This window comes from Erithacus rubecula, assembly GCF_903797595.1.
Source record: "Erithacus rubecula genome assembly, chromosome: 18".
NCBI classification, from domain to species: domain Eukaryota; kingdom Metazoa; phylum Chordata; class Aves; order Passeriformes; family Muscicapidae; genus Erithacus; species Erithacus rubecula.
Window position 1 is genome coordinate 6,479,440 of NC_136670.1, and position 21,508 is coordinate 6,500,947.

General features: G+C 42.2%; 1 protein-coding gene across 10 annotated transcripts in view; it reads left to right on the forward strand.

The window, feature by feature from the left end:
- EYA2 (EYA transcriptional coactivator and phosphatase 2) overlaps positions 1 to 21,508 on the forward strand; it is an 84,661-nt gene that overhangs the window by 22,529 nt on the left and 40,624 nt on the right. For 3 of the 10 annotated variants that reach the window (XM_079321939.1, XM_079321938.1, XM_079321934.1), the window contains exons 2-5: positions 14,992 to 15,110; positions 17,705 to 17,752; positions 18,682 to 18,730; positions 19,302 to 19,441. In XM_079321939.1, the coding sequence (XP_079178065.1) occupies positions 15,002 to 15,110; positions 17,705 to 17,752; positions 18,682 to 18,730; positions 19,302 to 19,441 (346 nt within the window). In that variant the 5' untranslated portion in view covers positions 14,992 to 15,001. Of the gene's footprint in view, positions 1 to 14,991; positions 15,111 to 15,403; positions 15,432 to 15,502; positions 15,672 to 16,916; positions 16,962 to 17,704; positions 17,753 to 18,681; positions 18,731 to 19,301; positions 19,442 to 21,508 lie in introns of those variants that run through there. The other 7 variants (XM_079321941.1, XM_079321940.1, XM_079321937.1 and 4 more) reach the window with 5 other exon arrangements.

Consider the following 21,508-nt stretch of genomic DNA (forward strand, 5'->3'; position numbering starts at 1 on the left):
AGGACTGCATTTTGGGGTTGCCATACATTGGATTAATCTAGGGACCACCACTGCTCATTCAGTGTTCTGGTATAAGTCAGATTACTACAGTTAATGACTAAACCCTCAGTATAAATCAGCTGTGTTTCCAGACAGCTGTTAGATTAGTTCTCTCAATTCTTCTGCTGTGCCAGTGAATGCCAGCAAGTTCCAGATTTAAATGCTTTTTAATGCTTTGTGCAGCACTGGACACATTTTATAGAGCTGAGTAGGAGATATGCTATATTGTTCTTAATAAACTATTCTTTAAAATATCCATGATTCAGCTGCTTGCATGGAAAAATGTATGCTTAGCTTTGAGAAAAATCTTAACTCTTACAGCTTTCACTGTCAGACTGTTCTTAAAACCTGGACTTTGCTTAAGGTGTGTGTGCATACTTTTAAAATTATTTGTCCCACCTATTTACTGGCACAGTGGTATGTGGCAGGACAAGGAAAACGTTGCATTTTTTAATTAGATGTTGTTAACTTCTCTCCAACAAGCCAGAAACTCGAGTTCTTGTGGGCAGTGCACGAGAATTAGAGGGAAATGGATGGAGTGTAATTCTAGCAGAAACTTGTTTTGTTTGTTTAGAAATTGTACTGAAAGTTTTTGTGGGTTTTGTTTGAGGTTTTTTTCATGCAGTGCGCAGAAAGGTTTCAGAAATTACATTTTTCAGTAGTACTCCATAGCATTTCTAAAGGAAAAGGAGAAGAAGCTTTTTACTTCTGTGTCACACATTCTTCTTATTTTGTGTTATTTTTTAATGATTTCTGTCTTCCTTAGCTTTCACCCCACTGTACATGAACACTGAGGAAGCAGTGCCTGGGTGAGTTTAGGAGGTTCTGACAAGTGTTGTCCTCCCCTGTGAGACCTTGCATTGGGAATCCTTGGCCCCATTCACTCTGCAATGTCTATTGCTGAAAATTCACCCTGTGACCCTTCAGGAGCTGTGTTGGAAGTGCAGGATTTAGGATTTTGAGACATCAGATGATCCCCCAGTGCTAGTTCATGATTAGGAGCTGAACTAACCAAGCCAGTTCTCTTAACTGCAGCATTTCAATTCCACTCTTAAATTTGCATCTGAGCTGGATGAGTTCTGCTGGGCTCCAGAGAATGAGGCACACAGGCAGGCTTGGTGATGCCAGTCCAGGGGTCAGCACACTGTCCATGCTCCATGGCAGGGGATGCACAAACCTCCTGCTGCAGGCAGGAGCAGAGCACCTGGGGAGGCATGGATGGGATGCAGGAGTTACAAATGGGGGATGGAAGGGAGAGTTTAACCAGGCTGCTGGGATGAGCAGGGATATTCTGGGTCTAGGAGGGAATAGGAAAGTGAGACCTGTGTTTGGTTCTGATAACTGCAGGCAGAGCCTGCTCCCGGCACAGGCACAGGAGCAGGGAAAGATTCTGGGGAAGCAAAAGGCAGAGATATTCTGGTTTCGTGGCATTTTTGTAGGTTTTCTGCTTTTCTGTCTTGGGTGTTTATATTTTTTCTTCCTCATGTCCTTGTGCTGATTTACCTGAGTGCAGCACGTTGTCTTCATAACTTTGAGCCCAATATGCTCAGAAGTGGAAAAATGCAGAAACCCCTGTTTTACAGAGGAGAGGGATAGAGACAAGCAGGTTAAATAGGAGTTGGCTGTGTAACCTACCTGTGGCTGACACAGGGCTGAATCCAGGACTCCCTTATGAGAGCCCTGGCCACTGGATCATGGCATCAAATTTGCCATTTCTGACTATTCCACTCAAGAGAAATAAGGTAAATTGTTTTTTCTAACATCAGTTCTGTTTGTGTTAGTATTTTAAGGTGGCTCTCTAATTAGTGAATAAGGGAAATTAATGTAGAACTGTAACTTCTTTGAGCTCAGATACTCCAATTTTTGTGTTACTCCTGTATATTCACTAAAAAGAAAAAAACACCACAGTCTGAAATTAGGCACAGTTTCCTTTTTTCCTTGTTTCTCACTAGAGTTATCAGATTTTCTGTGAAGGGGGAAAAGAGGCAAGCTGCTGTGTTTTCTTCTGGAAGCCAAGAACTGCATTCATGTATTTCGCACTGTTGATTTTATATTTTATTTTCTGGTTGCTCATTGCTGCAAACAAAGTCAGCAAGAGCATCTTTGCATGCTGCCTGTGAGTGAATTGGACATATCTGTGCCATCCTGCAGTAGCTGGAGGCAGAAAATGACTTTGATTCTCTTATCTGTGGTAGAAGTTACTCCATAAAAGTGTCAGAGAGAGGAGACACTGAAGGTGATGAGCTGAAGTTAATCCAATGTCAGGAAACACATCCACTGTTGAACCAGGCAGTCAGGCTGCTCTTCTGGGCTGTGAAAAGGTGAGGGCCTTTGAAGTTCCACTGTGTGAGCAAAATTTGCCTTTAAACTGGGGAAGTTGCAGCTCAAATCTGAGTTTAAGTCTCAGGCAGTCACCTCTCCATGGCACATGTGAGCTTGTGCTCAAATACCCCAGCAGTGAAAATTCCCTTTTACTTGCAGCAGAATTTTTTAATCTGTATAGATGCTAAAACTCTTTTCTTAGATTATCTGAAAGAACTCCAGGAGCTGCCATTTTCAGTACCTGCAGGGAATTATCTGGAGCTGCCCTGCAGTCCTGAGAATGGCAGAGTTGCCTTTTGCTGGTTTGGATCCCTCTTGTTCCCAGCAGTCCCAAATTGGGTTTGAGTGGTTGCTGTTGGTAGGTGACAAGCTGTGTCACAGAGCAGCTTCTTCAGAGTTCCACTGTGCTCCCAAGGGTGAGTGGTATCAGAGGAAAGCAGGAAAGTGCTCATTAGAGAAACAGAGTGGCTTTAAGATGCTAGTTTTTGTCACTGGAGCTGTGAACATCTAATAAAAGATGCCGTGATTTCTGTCATTGAAAGTTCCCCTTTGTTTTTGGGTTTTTGAAGAATTTGAAGCCATCAGAAAATAAGTTAGGTCATAGTCATCAGACCCTGTTTTTTTCATTTAGTTTGATTTTTTTAAAGTGGAGGGAAAAGTGCATTTTCAGCTTAAAACAAAGCTGCTAAAGAAGTCTGTGTGCCTTCCTACATAAACACCATGCTGGCTGTCCATTAGGAGTGCTTGGTGGTGTTATTGATTAAACTCACTGCTTGAAATCTGCCTTGAATATTCTTACATGTTTTAGTGCTACCCAGGTGGCAAAAAACTGTTATAGCACCACATGTGCTTCTGACTTTTATCTGACAGGTGAAGTCAAGTTGGTGCTTAAAGAACTTTTAAATTTAGTGGAATTTGGGATGGAATATGGAGTTTTTCTGCTAGGTAACGAGGGGGGGGTTGTGTTTTTATTTAATTAAGTAGCAATTGAAAGATGCTGCTATTATTACACGGCTGTCTGGTTGTCTGTGTGAAATAAGCTGGTGGCATCTGTCCAGTTGCAGGCAGATGTCCACATCACAAATCATCAGGCTCCTTTTATAGAGCAGAGAAAATCAGCCCACGCTCCTTCAGCTCGAGCCAGGAGGGATCCAGTGAGGAAACCTTGCATTTCTCCTCTGTTCCATCTGCATTTAAAGAAGAAAAACACACACATGCATCTCCTTCCAGAGAGCTGTTCCAGCATCACTGAATAGGAGCAAATGTTCTCCTGGGAAAGCATAACTGAAAAGTACTGGAAAGAGAAAATTTGTTGAGACAGATGTGCTCCTGTACAGATTAAGTATTTTTCTTTGAATAATCTGGAGGAACTTGCAGTTGTGCATGTTAATTCTCCTGGCTGACAGGTAGCTGGCTGGTGGGTTTGTAGGCTCAGGTTGGTGTGATGGGCAGATGAAAGGCACTGTTATGTTACACTTTGGTCCCTGCTACTGCTGCTAATTTTGACATGCCATTGTAAAACTCTTTACTTTTCATACATGAGAAGGTGTTAGATTAAGTGCTTGGCTAATGGGCATCTTTGTTCCAGTTACAAACTCACAGTCTCTTTCAGCACTTTTCCATTTACTGCCCTGACTGCTGTTTATGGCAGCAGTGGCAAGAGCTATGGCTGCCAAAATTATTTTAAAGGTCCTGGTGTTTGGTGCCAGCCCTAATCTCTCTTGGTGCCAAAATTGGCTCCAGCAGCAGTAGCTCTACATTGTTATTCTTGTGCAACACTTGCATTACATCATGGTGAAAGGAGGAAAAGAGATTTTAAAAATTTCAGTTATTCATATGCAGTATTCACTGTGGGGCAAAACAAGATGGAAAACAAAACTCCTGCAGTTCAAATGTCAGTGTCCCGCTGTACTTTAAGTTATTTGAGGCCTGTTTAATATAATAAAATGGCACTTCCAGGAAGTGTTTTTCATTTTCAGATCAGGCTTTGCAAAGGAAAGCAGGGGCACTTGTGTGCATGGCATTGGGTTGGTGCATTTGTTTTATTTGGGGTTTTCACTGCCATGAATCTCCTGACTGGATGGCAGGGTCTCTGTGGCTCCTCTTTCTTCATGTCCTCTGGTTGTCCCTGCAAAAATTCCTTCCCTCTGTCTTGAAAATAAACCCAACAGCCAACAGCTTTGGCAATTTGGGCTTGAGGTAACTTTCACCTGGGCTTAAGAAAAAGGAAAAAGCTTTAGCCTATTGTCCTACCAAAACTCATGGGAAATCAGACTTTGGCCCACCTGAGCATAAAAAGAGAATCATGTTGTCCCATTTTTTATTCCTATGTTGTTATTTTAACCCACAGAAACAAATTATTAATGGAGTTAATATCAAGGAAAATATTGTATTTGCCCTGAGTAAATTCCTTTTCCCCTTGGCTGTTTCCATACTATTAACTGGTATGAGTAACAAAGTGCTGTTTGCTCAAGCATTGCATTTTATTCTTGTCCTTTTTTCTCCTAACATCTCCAAGATGAGTAGCAATTACATTGTGCTACTTTGCTCACTGCTGTGGCTCTTTAAAATGAGAAATCTGCTGCACTTTTATCTATAAACTGCCATTGTCAGCCAACCTCTTGATTCCGTGTCCCTTTTGAGCCTTCAGTTGACATTCAAATTGACATTTCAGTATTTCTACTGGTGAGGTAACCAACTTTCACTACAGAAATATTATTCATAATGGCAGGTGGTTTTTATTTTATTACCAGTCAAAAATGGAGGGGAAAGATGGCTTTAGTTACATCTGTGAAGAAGAGGAGGGAAGGATAACTTCTTGAAGTTCAGCTGAGTGATAGCATCTCTTCCAGGAATATCCTCTGCTCTTCTCAAAGAGGAAAGATTGTGACTAAGGGAATCTTAAAAATTCCTTAATTTGATTTATGTAACCCCATATTTGCTAAATGCAGATTGGTAGCCTGACTTAGCTGGTATCTGAGTAGGGGAGGTGTAGCAGAGCACAGTTGGATTTCCTCATCCAGGCCATCCATGCATTGGGGAAGCAGCTTCAGGGTTAAAAGGTATTGGGTGAGCACCTGCATTTGCAGTGCCCTTCACAGCAGCTGCAGCAGTGCTGGACAAGCTTTGCCTGCAGCATTTCTGGACAAGAGTGTGTTAAGCAGCATCAAAAGGAGGGGAGCAGCTCGTGTTTTATTATAAGGATTAACTGGTTTGGCTCAAATGTTTGAAGATGACCCAGCCAGAAATTCGGTGTTGGTCACAGAATGGTCTGAACTGTGTGAACCTGGTATTGCCATAAATTATAGCACTGACAGAGCAGTTCTGTTCAGAAGTGCCATAGTGATATCACCATCACTGCTCTTTTATTGATTAAAAAAAATGAGGCAATCAGAGATTCTTCCAACCTTCTGCACACACAACAGCTCTTGGCTGTCCTCTCTGCTTGGAGAAAGTCTGACTTGGGGGATTGAACCAAGGAGAGAGGATGTCATTCTCACTCCAGCCTCACCTGTACTGCTATGCTAGACTTTTCCCTCACATCCAAAGTCCTTTTGCTAACTTACATTTCATAGTTCTTTTCCCACAGCTCTTTCTGAATTATTATTCCCCAAGTGCTCCTCCTTTACAGGCTGAGAACAGAGGTGCTGACACAGCCCTGTTATAAAGGGGCAGCCCTGCCTTTCTTAGTGGGTTGCTGGAGCCATTGCAGGACTCTTGACAGGTTTGAGAAGTAAATCAGTATGGTGAAGAAATTCTCATAGTCTGGGAATGGAGAGATTTTGGATCAGAAATGAGTGAGAGAACATGCCCTGAAGGACAGGTCTCGTGCCTCACCTCCTCCTTGGCTGTCTCGTCGTCACCTTGGTCATTATTCATTGGCATGGATATCAGTACTCCAGCAGTGGAGCAGGCTCCACCTAAAGAGTTCAGGGCACTTTCCAGCCCCTAAAAAGCGCTTAATTGGCAATTTATGCTGTAGTTCCCAGTTTTACAGAGGCCTTAATGTAGTCCTGAGAACCTTGCCCAATCTCATAGTGATTGGAAGAACTCAGTAGTGTTACTGCAAGGTAAACTGCAGCCCTAGGGGAAATTTTATATATGTATATATCTTGTTACTGCAGATTATTTAATATTGCAGTACCTGGAGGTCTCAGAGTAGGACACCATTGCACTGGTGAATGCTTCACATAGAAGAGGAACACTTATCCTGCAGTTTCTCTAGGGAAGGCACACAAAGGAGTGATGGCACAAAGGACTGGCCCAGGCATCAGCTGAGTTACCAGGGACACGGCAGGGAAAAAACCCAAATTTTCCATGTCTCAGACCAGGGTTTCTGCTATTTCTCTATGACAGAATTTATCTCATTGTGTCTTCTGTGAGAGCTTTTCCCATGTGAGGGAGCACCACGTTTTCTTGCACACAGTTACCTGAGGATGGGCAAGTATTTTCTAATACATTGATTTTTCTGTGGGTGCTTCATGGAGTCATAGAGTGGCTTGGGTTGGAAGAGACCTTAAAAATCATCTTATTCCAACCCCCTGCCATGGGCTGGGACACCTTCCCCTAGACCAAGCTGCTCTGAGGGTTGGGGCAGTTTAGTGAATGTGCATCACTGCCTTTTGAATTAGGAGTTTTTTGTTAGGATGTGAGTGGTATAAAGGTTCTAAACTTTCTGAGAAATGTTTCCTCTTGGCACTCCATTCCAGTAATGGCCAAATTTTCCCTGCATTAAACTGTACAGTGATAGAATTCCTGCTGTCCTGCAGCTCCAGCTCTTTGTGTGTGAGGTGCTTTCCCTCCCAAGCCCTCTGCAACTTGTGATTTGTGTTGTCCTGCTGCTTTAAATTGTGTTTCAGGGAAGTTATTGCCTCATTGAATAGTTACTTTTACAAAAATTGTTGCCTAAAAGTGGTTCCTCTCATGCCATTGGAGTCTGGGCAGGTGTGCTCAAGGCTCCACAGGTAAGCAAGGAAAGCCCTGTTTTCTATTTATGATTTTCCTTTTTCTTTTTAAGCAGATTTTTTCCTGTGATATTTAGTGCTTTATTCTGATTCTGCAGAGGAATAAAAAAATGTAGCTCTTCAAAGTGGAAAGAGATGCCTAAATAGTGACAAGTGTCATGAGCTGGACTCTGCAGCCCTTGGTTTGGGAAGCCCTGACTCTGGAAGCAGAAATTTTGCATTAAGGGCCCCAAACTGTGCAGCTGGATCTGCTGGAGTGGTTTTCTGCAATCACATGCAGCCTTTGCATGCCTGGGGGATCTGAATAGGAAGAGGTGTGATGAAATTAAAAAGCTTGTGAATGTCAAAGAGGAATGTGGAAGCTGAAAGAGATTATTTATGTACACTTGTGTGTATGCATACACATACATTTCTATATTTCAAATCACTGTGGGCTATTAGCTCACAGTGTTTCTGTGTCAGTGTACCCTGTTCTGTGTGGTTCTTGCTTGCTCACAGGAAGAGGAAAATGCTTTGGAAAATAGTATCTTTGCAAGCAAATGGATCCAACAGACCAAAAAAAGGCATTGTGAAAAATTCTCCTTTCTCGTTTTGACTTGGAATGAGTGAAATACTGTTGTTGAAATTAATTTTAAAAGACCCAGTGACTCCAAGCAGTGTCATGATGTATTTCTGGTCAGGCTCCAGGTTGAAGGTCTGTGGTGTGAGCCCATCATGAGCTCACTCCAATTCTCAAGCTGTCTCAGAATGAATGGTGAAGGTGCCTTGTCCTGTGTGGGTTTTTGTGCCATGAATCCCCTTTACTGTGGACTGCTCTGCTGTTCCTCCTGCTCTATTTTCCTTCAATCTTCCCATGTTAATCTCAGGAAATGTAGGGGAATCCAGCCCAGCTCATCCCCCTTTTTCATCTCAGTCTGCTCAGGAGGATCAGGAAAAACAGCACTAGGAGGAGGAAGAATGTTTATTTATATGAGGACACCCTACTTTTTAATTTTTATTTTTTTTTAATTAACAGATCTGAGCCAAAAAAAGAAATCGTGTATTTAAAGAAAAATCAATGAAAAGCAGGTTGGACTAGCAGGTGATGAAGCCTGGTGAAGCAAGTCAGTGCTTCTGGAAATTCAGGGCTTCCAGGGAAACAAGGCATGCAATTATTTGTGCCAGTTCCAAGCACTGAAAAATCTTAAGGCTGACTTTCCTTCCAAAAAGGAGGGGGGAAAAAAGTGAATGTGGCTCAAAAAATTCATGAGACAGGAATTTTCATCTGGTTTTCACTGTCTGGTCTATGGGTTAGAGCAAGACAGAAAACTTCCAGGCAAAGTAAAATTTTGATAAAAAAGACTGTCTCAAGAAAAAAAGACAAAACACAGAAACCATGTGGGGAAAGATTTTAAAGCTGATGGAATACTTTGGTTATTTTTAAACAATAGTGGTTTCAGAAGTTTGAAAGAATTGGTCTGTGTTGTTATTTTTTCTCAGTTATTTTTCTTAAACTTGTTTAGAATTATCACTTTAAAAAAGAAATAAATTAAAGATGAATTACAAAATCATAATGTTAACCCAAACAGTTTTTTCCCCTTACCTACCACACAACTTCTGTCCTATTTCTCTTGGTTTCATCCTTAGCTCTGTGCCCCCCACCCCAGGGGGATTCCTCTTTCTTTTGTGTCTGAGACAGGCTGGGCAATGATAAATCCAGACAAGCACTGCTGCTTTTATTGTGCACTCCCATCAGTACAAAGCAGCTCTCAGGAATAGAAACAGCCTGAGGCATCTGCCCTGCAGGTCACCTTGGAAGGATGTCTTGTCATCCAGGCTGTGCTGTCAGTCTTGGCATTAATGCCAGCCCAGGTTTAACTCTGTGCCTGTTCAGGCTTTTCCTGCATGCATCTATCAGATGGACTTGTGGAACTTGTGCATCTGAGCTAAGACTCCTTGTAAAACAGAAAACAGGCTCGTGGCTTTCACCTGCTGAAGCGTTTTTGAGATTTTGAGATGGAACAAAGGATCTATTATGGATGGAGAGAGGAACGTCCAAACAGTGTGGGGAGGAATGTACTGACAGAGGAAATGAAATTACTTTCCTCTGCTTTTGAAATGTGTGGATAGAACTAGCCAAAATCTTCAGTGTGGGAGATTCCCTATGATTATACCATGTGGAAGGTGGCTGCAGGATAATATTGTTGTCTTTGCTTATGAATGATCCCTTTGTTTTTCTACAGGAGCAAAGTAAAATTGGGAGCAGAATTTTGCTACCAAATGTCCTGGCAATGCTGCCTCAGCTACTTTGCTTCCCATGGAGTTAAAACAGTAGAAGTTTTAATTCCCAGTGAAAATTAATGAGGCATAGCAGGTGCTTTTGAAAATTTTATCCCTATGGGGGAAAAAATTAATCTTGTATTTCCTAGGAATGAATTAAACCCAAACTTTTTAGGACTGGGATGGGTTTTGTTTGTTTTCTCTGAATCAGAGAGTGAGAAAGCCATCTTCAGATTTTTCTGCATGTGATTCACTTCTGAAAGAAACTGAGGAATTAGACTGTCATCTTTTCAATGATGAGTACCACTGGAGTCATAAAGTATTTCTTAGCAATCTGCACCATTTTTTAGGAGGGCAGAAAGATGAAAGCGGTTGATCAACTAATTAAAACCAGCTAATGTCACGGAAGCAAGACAAAAATGTTACTCCTGCAATTCAGCTGCAATCTCTGTCTCTACTCCTCCCCTTCCCAGCAGAGCTGAGAACAGAGCACTTGGCTTGTACCACTCCTGCCTAGGGCTCTGTGCTGGCATCTGCATGTGTTTAGGAGGATCTGGTGGTTTGAGCTTGTGTTTGGCCTCCATCCAGACACAAGTAAAAATTCTTGGGAAGATCATTGCATGGGATTGTTGCAGGGAGCATAATTTCTGTATTTATCTCCCTCCTCATGGACAAACTGTGCAGTTTCTCACTCCTTTGAAGTACTTGTGCTTTCCACTGTAGGATCTGGCAGGTTTTTCCAGGGGGAGGAATTCTGTTTTAACCAGTAGGCTCCTAACTCTTCAGTCCCTTCCCTGATGACAGATGCAGAGCTTATTCTCCTTTTCCCCACACCTATGCCAGCTTTCCCCCACCCACAGTGTCTTTTACTCCTGACTGTCCTTTCTGTACCCTGATGCCCTCCTGCAGACTGCTCTCATTTTGGGGAAGATGCCCTGCTCTTCTTGAACATACTCTGAAATCTCTCATGGAGTTTACCCTGGTACCTCGTACTACCCAGGTATCTTATTTGCTGAAAATACCCTGAAAATTCTCCTTGGAATGTTTTTTTACCATTCAGGTACATATTTGAAGCCAGGATTCTGTCTCAGCCCAGAAGTGGAGCAGGGATGAGAGAAAAGTGCAGACTCCCAGAAAATCCCAGCCACGAGTGCATTAATTCCAGGGGGAGGATGGAAATGCCCCTCTCCTGAGCTGTCCTTAGTGTGATGAGGGGAGGGTGTTAATAACAGCTGGGAGCAGACTGAGAGGGGATTTAGGTTCTTCCTGAGCAGCAGAGCTCCAAGATTTGGAAGGAGACTCCTTGATGTGTTGCTGTGCTGAGGTTCCCTCTGCCCACAGTGCCATGCTGATCTCCTGTTCCACCCTTTCAAAGCACCTTTTGTGGAGTTCTCATCACCTTGCACAGCCAGTCTGCAGCCCATGGCATTGGACACCCATTTTTGAGTATTTTGCTGGAGGGAGATGGGATCACTCAGGGATCTTCAGTCTTGACTTAGGATCTGGAATCACTGCCTTCAAAACATCATTGCAAAAGAATATGCGATTTGTCAGTTGCCCCAACACCTCAGTCAAAAATCTGAAACCTTAAATTGTTTAATCTGGCATTCCTAGCTTCATAATGACTGAAAAAAAAAAAATACCTGTATTTCTATTTCTTCCTTTCTAAATGTTAGAAAAAAGGTTTCTGTTTTTGGCAGAGATTTTGTGGGCTAACTTTCAGGGCAGAATACTGGAGTTTGAGTAGGGGATTCTAATGGAAAAGCTGAGCAACAAATTCACACAAGGTTCTTCTTAATTATAGAAGCCAAAAGCTCTTCCAGATGTCTGTCAGCCCTGCATGCTAGATGCTGCCATCACTGGTTTTAATAAAAGCTCGTATTCAGCAAACTTTATTACTGATTTACTGTACAATACTTAAGCCAGAAAATGTTTTTTCTCTAAAAAGAAAACAAAGGCCTGATATTTTCATCAGTTGCACTCCAGCATGTCATTTACTGTGTTAAATACCAGCCCCGTTCCATTATTTGACTATTTTCTGTAGCTTGCCATCATTAAAACTGGAATTTCAGAAACTCTTGTCAAGAAGTCCATAGGCAAGAAATGCACATGAATAAATCAGTAAATGGTGCGTGCAAAACAGGCAAAGCCACTAACAACACTCATACGTGACATGCACAACCAGCCAGGCAGTTCTGTGAAAAGTTACCTGTTTGTACATGCAGCCAATACATACCCTAAATTAAATGAGAGCTGAAAAAAACACAGGAAAGTGTTACAGAATAAATACAGGAAAATACGATGTGACTTTGTGAATGCAAAAGTGAGCAGAACAAAACCAGTAGGAAAATCATCAGGCAGAGAGCAGCTAATGAAATCTCTGAACAATGATGTAATTAAAGCACATTAATCACTATTAAAGATCATTTCCCTTTAAACATCTGCTCCTGTTCACTTGGCAACAGCCTGGGCAGTGTCATGAATGATGGGGGTTTGGGTGATGCTGAAGGGTGTGTGTTACCTGAGAAACAAGGTGCAACAGCTGGACAGGTCAGGGGCAGCAGTGCTTTCCCCCACTTCAGGGATGGCACTGAAGTAAGGAGAAAAGAAATGACATGGTGCTTACAGTGGGAAGAAAAGCTTGTATAAAATGGAACCCCACCTTCTCAGCCACGCAGACAAAATTTAAATGGGTGCCAGTGGATTTGAATAAACCAGTTCCTCTGGGGAAAAGCTCCTGGCCACCCTGCTGTGTTTCAGAGAGCCTTAGGAGCCATAGCTTGCACCTTGTTCTGCCCCACTGAGAAGCACCACAGGATTCTTCTGAGCCCTTTCTCTGTGGCAGCCTGGCTGTGCATGAGAGAGTGGGGTGAGGAATTTCTGGAGAAAAACCTCTGGCACAAGTTCAGTGTGCAGAAAAGGGCTGTGGCCATCCCTTACTGCCCTGCAGTCTGTGCTTTGGTACCAGAGGAGCAGAACTCCTGCAGTGCTGGGTGAAGCCTCTCCTGAGCTGTGCTCTGACTGAGGAGCCATGCATTGTTGTTCCAGCTCTGTCACTGGGCTCTGATGGGCTCTGTCCCATGGGCAGGATGTTTTACCCCTGGGGACTGTTTTTTGCACACATCTGGCTCCTTGCTGCATTCCCATGCTGTTGGTGGTGTGGGCACTGGCTGTGGCACCATTGGTGGCTTTGTGCTTCTGCGTTTTCAGCTTGTCTGTACCCAAGGCAGGGAGGGGGAGCCACTTGTGCTCCTCTTACGAGGACACATCTGAAGGTGGAAGCCTTTGAGACCCACTAGCAGCAAAGATGCAGCTGCAGAGCCAGGCTGATTTTTATGCTGCTCTCGTTTCCTTAGCAAATCTGTAGCAGGCAGCACCTGGGGACAAAGGGATGACAAAAGTGTTGGATCCAGAGTATTGCATTTCTGCCACACTGGTCATTCATAGGGTTTCCTTCATGGCACATACCTGGGAAGCCTTTCCCAGCCTCTGGAAATGAGGCTGTGTTGGTGATGAGAGACCCACATGGGTTTCCAGGGGAGGCAGACAGATCCCAGATCCCACCTGGAGAGAGGACTGGGGTTGTGAACACTGTACATGGTTATGCCTCTGCAGGTTATACCTATTTTTGGTAGTTCTGTGAATTCACAGGGGGTTAATGTTTTTTCTGTCTGGGCAGCTCTTGGGTGAGAAAGTGAAAATTAATTTAGCTTTGGTCTTTGCTGTTTAGTTCCAGGTGGAATGATCTGGTTTGTGCTCGTTCTCAACAATACTTGCCCTCCCTCACAGGGGCTTGCAGGTTTTACAAAAGGGATTGGGAAGGTTCAGATAAAAAGTATGTGGTTTTCTGTTTCTCAAAGCTGGTAAAGCCATACAGGGATATTTAAACAGAAAATCAAAACTGAACTCTTGGCTTCTCCCAGAAGCACACAGATTGTTATTGCAGAAGCCTGAAGATTTCAGCTTTATGTGCTGCTTTCTTTAACTTGGGGGTGTTTTAGGGGTGCTGTGGATTGTTCCCAGCCAGGTGCTGCCAGGGCACCTGCATGGTCCAGCTCAGGGAGGTGCAGCCTGGGAACAGGGATGTGCCAGGATCCACTCACCACGGAATTCCCTCTCCCCCATCAGCTCTTACTCTGTCCAAGAGCACAGTTAAATTGTCCCCTAATAGCCCTAATTCCACCCAGTGACTTCCAGGGAACTCAACTAAGGTTGTGCTCTGTGTGAAGAGAAAGCAAAGAGCAGCATCAAATCTTAGAGTTCTCTGTTCATCATCTGTTCTGGGCTTGAACCAAAAGCTGCAAGTTTGTTTTGGAAAATTCAAACAGGTTTCCACTGCATTGTGTGCATTTAAAAAGATGCAAAGACAATTAATTGAGAAATTTAGTTCCAGGTTTTCCTGGTGGGTTGTTCAGTTCTAGGCACAGGCATTGGTTGCACAGGGAACAAGGGGGGAACATTATGGGAGTGAATGTTTCAAGGCAACCTGCCTTGCATAAAAGAGTTGTGCAGGTATCCAGTGCTATTGTACTCACCCCATTGTCTTCACCAAAACTTGCAAACATAGGTGTGTAAATCTGTGCAGCTAATGAGATATTTTGTAGCCATCCAAAATATCCAGCACTTCCAAGGGATGTCAGAAGGTCCATAGCTGCAGGTAGGCACATGAATTGAAAATGGTGGTGTGTACATGAATATACCTGTTGATTTTATACATAAGTCAGAAATAATGATTTATCCTCTTTTCTGGACTGTTTATGTAATGCAGAAGTTGTAAGCTTTCATAGTGGTGTAGCTCATGTGCACACATGAAGAATTATGTTTTTCTTCAGAGGTGTAAGTCCTAGATGTCATTAATTTGAGATTTTTGGTTGCATCAGGTAAGGTTGCTCACGTGAAAGGGACTGTCCTTGTGTCACTGCCACCTAATGGCCAGGACACTGTAGCTGGGTGCCTGCTTTGGGTGTCCCCTGGAAAGCTGATCCTGTCACCAGCACTAACTTTATTACCTTGTAAGATTTGATAATGATCTTAACTGCCCTCAGCTCCATTTTCAGCCTGCTGCAATCTGTTTTGCAGCCTCACTGGACACTGGTGTGGAATACACACTGGTGTGTGCATTGTTGCTTTGAGAGATCAGGAATTTAGTTTCTGTATGGCAAAATCCAGGAAGAAAGGGAAATCATTAATCAGATGGGTGTAATCTCCAAGGGAGCAAGTACTGCATTTTAATTCAGCATTTCCCTTTGATGAAAACTTTAGTGAATGTTATTATGTGGAATTTATATGAAGCCTGGGTTTAGGTAATCAGCTTTAATATTTATACTCTTAGGGAAAAAAAAATTGAATCATTAGTAAGCATGCATAATTAATGAATAAATTGTATTTTTCCTTTGTTTTCCTTCAGGTATAAGGAAATGCTAGATCTAGTGATATCACCCAGCCTGACTGTAAATAGAGAGTGCCCTGACAGACTGAAGCTTAACCTTTCTCACATTTATGCCACGGCTCCAGATGACATAGAAGGTAGGCTGCTCTTCTGCTTGCTGTTTGCTGCTTTAAGATAACATCTATTAATAAATGTGACCAAAGGGAGCTGGCCACTGCAAGGCCTCTGCTTCTGGCAGTTAGTTCTACAGTGTAGTGAGCAACTGAGATTTTGGAGTGTTTTTTTGTTTTTTTTTTTGGTAGACTCGCCAGTTGTGGTTGATTCCTTTAGTTCCACAATGCCTTGAAAATGCAAATGGGATAGAAATATTTCATGTGTAAATATATACATTGTATAGTTGGTGCCTGATTTACACACATGCATGTGTAGAGTTCTGTTCCTCAGGATGAATTGCAGGTGTAAGCCACGTTTGGTGTAGACCTGGTAGTGTTTGCTGGAACCTGAGCCCTGGGCTTTGGTGGCTGTGCTGCTCTGAACTGGGGGCTGTGGGGGCTCCCAGGCCCAGAAATGTACTGAGCAGCCTGAAAACCTCTTCCAAAGCAGCTCTGTGCCCCAGTTTGGATCTCTCTGAGACCACTGCTGCCATCCCCAAATGCTTAGCCCTGCTGGCCTCTGCTTTGCAGTCCCACATTTGGCAGGTACCAGGGACGAATTCTTTCAGTGGTTGAGGCTCTGATGGAAATTTATCTGCTCTCCTCCTTCTCCCCCCCCTGCCCCATCATACTGTTCAAGCGAAGGAAACAGAAGAATGTTAAATCTGCTAAAAAAATTATTGGCAAGTGATGCAGCTGAACTAGTTCTTGCTAGTACAATCCCAGCTATTGTTTGCTGCGGTCAGGATCTGTCAGCCTTCCTGTTAGAGGGGAGTTAGGAAAAGGCACTGGCTATTATGTTTTAGTAGCATGTTTAACCCTTCATTTATGGGCTCTTAGCAGCCCAGGAGATGTTTTGTTTGCATGTTTGCTCAGGCATTAGGAGCTGCGTGGTGAAATCACGCCCGTGGTGACTATTTACAGGAGCAGTAGAAGGAATAACAGCCCAAAGGAAACATCCTTTTAAATGTTCCTGTTTGCAGAAAAGATTAGAGCTAGAAATGATTTTTGGGTACATCATTTTGTAAACATCTTGGTGCAGGAACTGTTTTTTTGTTATGTGATATAAATAAGAGCCAACACAGGAGCTGCATGTTGGACCCCAGTTTGCCAGTGGCAGCTCACATCGATTTGTTTCTTAGAGAAATATTTTGGTGTTTTTCCTACAGAATGATCCCCTGTGCTACCAAGATTGTGCTCTTTCTCTTGAAAATACTTCTGGTTAATTTGAAGAACAGGAAAATACTCGTGTTTTTGAAAATTCACTGACTGACAGAGCTCTTAATGTAATAAATGCACACAAATTTATGCTCTGCATTACACATAAAGTATTAAATTTAGCAAGTCTAATCATAGTACTTACTCATGTAGATGTCCATGTAGCTGTTCTTTTCATGAGTGCTTGTCATGAGATGTGCACTTATATCAATAAAATTTTCAAGTGCACATTTTGCCTGTAGCTTTGCCTTTTCTTGTCAGTGACAGCAGCATATTGCATATTCACACACAGTAAATTCCTACTTGGCATTCTTGGCAAACTTATTTACTCTGTACCAAAATAAAAAATTTGAAGCTCTGATGTTTTTCACAGAGAAAAGAAATGAGGCTTGTGCTCAGACTGTTCTGCTGGGTTTTTGATGTAAAAGCCGTTAAGAATTAACTAAATTAATTTTAAAATGTCTATTTCATCAATGCAGCTCTGTTGGGTAGTGAGGGACAGACAGAAATGGTGTAGTTTCTGACTTGTTTTCACAGTCTGAAAATCTAATTTTCTCAACTGTTTTCTTTCAGGTAAGTCAAAACAAATTTTTCATAGTGAGTTTGAAGGTGACTCAGGTAAGGCCAGGTTTGGATTTAAATTCAATCTTTTTTCCGTGGATGTGTAAGTGAATAGATGTGTGTGTATAACATTATCCTTTGTCAGTAATATGTGCCTTTGTATAACACTGTCTGTGTCAGTATTTTAAACTAAACCTCTCTGCCTGTTGCTTGGGAAATAGGTTTTACTGTACCACATTTCATAGGTACAGACAGCAAGGTAGGGTTACAGAGGGGTTTTATTTTTCTAAGGTGTTGGAGGGTTGTTGCAGGGATTTGAAGAGTCTTTCTGGTTTTGTTTCTGTCAGTGATTAGGGTGATCCTGTTAGTGATTAGTCTTGTATAGGTTTCACAGGTAATTGCATAAATTAACATTCTTAAAAATGAATGATAGCTAGTAATTAATGTTTTCAGTAAGAACTCATGATGATGCATTTTTTTATTGAAATTTTGTCTAAAAGGTTATCAGATGAAATGGCAATGTTTTTAAAAATAGTTTTGTGTAATCCATGTTGCAGTGTAAAATGATCAAACCCTGTAAAATATTGTGAGAAAAGGTTGTGGGTGAAAGAAAAATTTGCATAGAGATCTAAATCAGGATGAACAAACATTTCAGATGTGAGCTGGATCTTTTTGGTCATTCTGTCCATGTTTACAGCAGAAGTTACCCAAACTCATAGGACTAATTGCATGTATTTAGACTTTATATGTACTTGCATATTTTATTAAATGAAAAATGCTTTAACTGTTGGATTTGCCAGCTGACCAATGTCTGGACAAAGGAAGTTGTGCTGTTCTGGTCACTGAAGGTGGTTGTGTGTGAGTCTGGTGTGTGCATTGATGCAGCCAGGACACACAGAGGCTGAATCTGTTGTGTCTTTCCATTACTGATGATTGTGAGAGTGTTTTGGCATTTACAGTGCTGAATTAATGACAGCTCCAGCCAAAACTGAGAAGCAAAGTTTGGATGGCACTGTGGAGGCAACCTGAAAATGTACATGGTGGTATTTTAGTATGATGTTTTCATTATCATTTACAGGCAACTTGCAAACTTTGTTTGTTTGTTTGTTTTTGGTTTTGTTTTTTTTTTTTCTTTCAGTTTTTAATTAGGTAAATGTATCTCTGAATTAAGCTGGTGGCACATTTTTCTTTGGTAGCATTACAGCACACAACTGTTTGGTCCATTAGAAGGCATCTTGCACATAAAACTTGTATGATAGCTTTTCTACTGATGTGATTTTTTGATTGCTGGTAGTTCAATAAGATATGCTACAGTTTGAAAATTCAGATTAAGATTTATGATGTTGTATTTTTAATATTTACTATTATTTGATATATTTTAATGGACATTAAAGACAGTGAGTCATGGTCTAGGAGAGTACCAAAAAAAAGCAAAAGATCAAAATGTGCTGTGAGCTTAAATCACTTCAGCAATCATAGTATTGGCTTTTATAGCCTTTAGCATATGAGTCATTGCTTCAAAGCCCAGCTTCAGGACTGATATCAGTCCCATGAGAAGAAGGAACTGGTAGTTCAATCAACTGGTCTCACTCTCAATTAAAAACTAAATCTATGTTTGAGAATATCTTTCTTTCCTACCTCAGTTTGGGAATATTAACTAAAAAATAAAAAGTCTTTTGATTCTTCTATATTTTTGTCAAACCTGCAGTGGTAAAAACAATTGTATCATAGAACAGAACCCAATGAAAATCTAAGATTCTTTGATTTTGTTTTCCAGGCAGCAGCAAAGCAGCACCACAGTGTCCTCTCCATCTGTACACCACGAAGTGAGTGCTTGTGCCAAGTGCTGTAATTTAAAATCTGTGTTTTGCTGAACAGACATTTTGTGCAGATTTCTGTCACCTTAGAAAACATCTGCCCTAAGCCCATCCACCTGTTCCCCACACATCTCTGGCACAGAGCTGGTTCTTAATCTTCTTGGATATGGAGTGAAATAAGGTTTGAGGTACTGTGAACTGTGGTTTTGAACTCCTGGGTATCCAAACCTTATCATGTATTTATGAGTGACCACAGAGGGGATGTGTCAAAACATCTGAGGTTTCCCATTACACTCACTTGACTGACACACTCAAAATGAAACATGAAAAATCAGTGTTGATTTATTCTACTTTTTAAACTTGCACAGATTTTCCACTGTCTTAAAGTTGCCATGAATTTAGGTGGCTTAATCTGATAATTCATAAAACAAACTTCTTCGGTCCAGTCAATTCCAAGTTCCCAAAACATCCAGCATCCTGTGTCGAATGTTATTTTGGCAAGATGTCCAGGAGTGTTCTGCTCTGCCCTCGATGATGTGCAGTAACCATTGCCTCAACCCTGTGTTTTGTCCTTGTCCAGGCATTGTCCCCGTGCTGTGCCCGTGCCCTTCCCTGCCATGGCAGCCTATGGACAGGCTCAGTTCAGCACAGGCATCCAGCAGGCTGCTGCCTACACTGCCTATCCTCCCCCAGGCCAGCCCTATGGAATCCCCTCCTACAGTGAGTACTGCACACTCCTGCTGCTGCTGGAAAAACAGACTGAAAGTCTTTAAGCCTTAGAGTGGAGTGGAGTTTGTGTCTCAGCGATGTTGTCTTCTCAGGCTTAGAGGAAAGTCTGACTTTAAAAATGTTAGGTTTACTTTGAACTATGTCAGCTTTTTATATCATGGGTTGTGTTTTTCAAACTAGGTAAGTTTGGAGCCAATCATTAGTAGGCTATGAGAAATTCAGGTTCAGTAGGATGTGCCCCTTAGGAGCAGTAGCTCCTGAGTGTTCCCATGATCCACTATCAAGACAAAGTACAGTGAATATGATAATTATGAAAACTACACTTTACCAACCTTGATTGTTCCTGAAGTTTCAATAACACAAGCTACTTAGAGAAAATTTTCGTGTGTGTTATTACAGAAGAACCAAAATGCAGAGCAGAATAAAGGATGGGTGAGATGTTACAGAATAAGAACCAAAATGCAGAGCAGAATAAAGCATGGGTGAGATGTTACAGAATACCTTGGTTTTGGAAGACAGTTTGTGTTTCAATGGACAGTTTTTGGCTATATGTGCAGTCAGCATTTCTTAGCCCAATCAGCTTTGGTCCCTGCTTTTCTGCACAGCCTTCCCAGCAGCTGTGGAGGGACAGGGCTGGGCAGGAGCAGCTGGGGGATTCTCACAGGGCACTGGTTAAACCAGCACTCCTGACAGAGGAATGCCTGCTAAACCAAGCCTCAAGCTCTGCATGGGAATACTGAGCTCTTCAGGAGGCTGAAAGTTCTTCCCACTCCTAAAGACCAAAGAAGTGTTGCTCTTGTTTAGCTACAGCTCTTTAACAGAAAGCTTTGGACTTCTTCTGGCTGCTCCCATCAGGGCTGAATCTTGTACCATTAAAATAGTTTTGTTTCTATCCCTGTTTTCTCTTGTGCTCTTAAACACCTTTGTTTAATTGGCAAATACAGTATCTCTTCCCAACAAGAGGTTTTTATACAGACAAAGCTTTCACTGAAGGGAAATTTAGTGCAGCTCTCTGGAAGGTTGGGAAGTGGCCTTGGCAGAGCCAAAGCTCTACCAGGATGATGAGAAGAATGTTTTGAGACCCTTTCCTGGAGCTATTTGTGTGTTTGCATCAGCTGGCTGACTTCCAAGGAAAACTCTGAGCAGTTGTCTTGTTAGAGCAGGTGAAAGTAGAGCCATTTGCTACTGCCTAGAGGCTTTAGGGCATACATGTGTCAGGCCCATATGCTGCTTATAAATCCTCTGGGTGACCTCTTAGCATCCTTGAGCAGTGGTTTCCCTCCCCCAGCCCCTACACCCTCTCTAAGATACTCAGCACAGCCTATGAAAAACTCCACCTGGCTGACAACCAAGAACAATGAGGCAGTATTGTTTTTAGGCACAAAAAATAAAACTCAGCCAGTTTCTAGACAAAACAAAACATTATGTGGAAATTAATTTGGTGCTAAGTTACTTTGCTGTCTGACAACAACTTTTAGGCTTCCAAAGAGGCTCATTCTCTGCAGATTAATTGTAGCTGGGGTGGGTAGGTTGGATGCTGGCCTGTGGAGTGCTGATGGAGTAGAAAAGCACAGGGTGTTGGGGCTTCTCTGCACACTGGGCTTCTCTTCCCCAGCACTGATGAAGCCACTCCATCCCTGCTGGGAAGTGACACTTGTCCTCTCACTGTCCAAATAAACTTCTGCCTTTCACAGTCATCTTGTGCTCAAACTGCGTCACAGTTCTCCTCACCTAAAGCTGTAATAAGTGGTTTTTATTAGAGAAAACATTACCTAGGAGAACTTACTCCAAACCTGAGCAAGCACAGACTTGCTGCTTCTAGTTAAGGTAGAAAGGAGCATGTTTGGGCAAAGGCACCTGAATTCAACTTGTCTACGACTCTGCCTGCAAGTGCTAAAAGATGAAAACTGCATGGAAAGTGTATAAATCCAAGGCAGGGTCTTTGTTTAATCCCAGCACCCAGGGAGTGTCCAATGGCCATCTTTTGTTTTGCAAATAGGATGCAGAGGAGGGAAGGATCACGCCCAAAGGGTTCATAATATGTTGCACCTTTGAGCT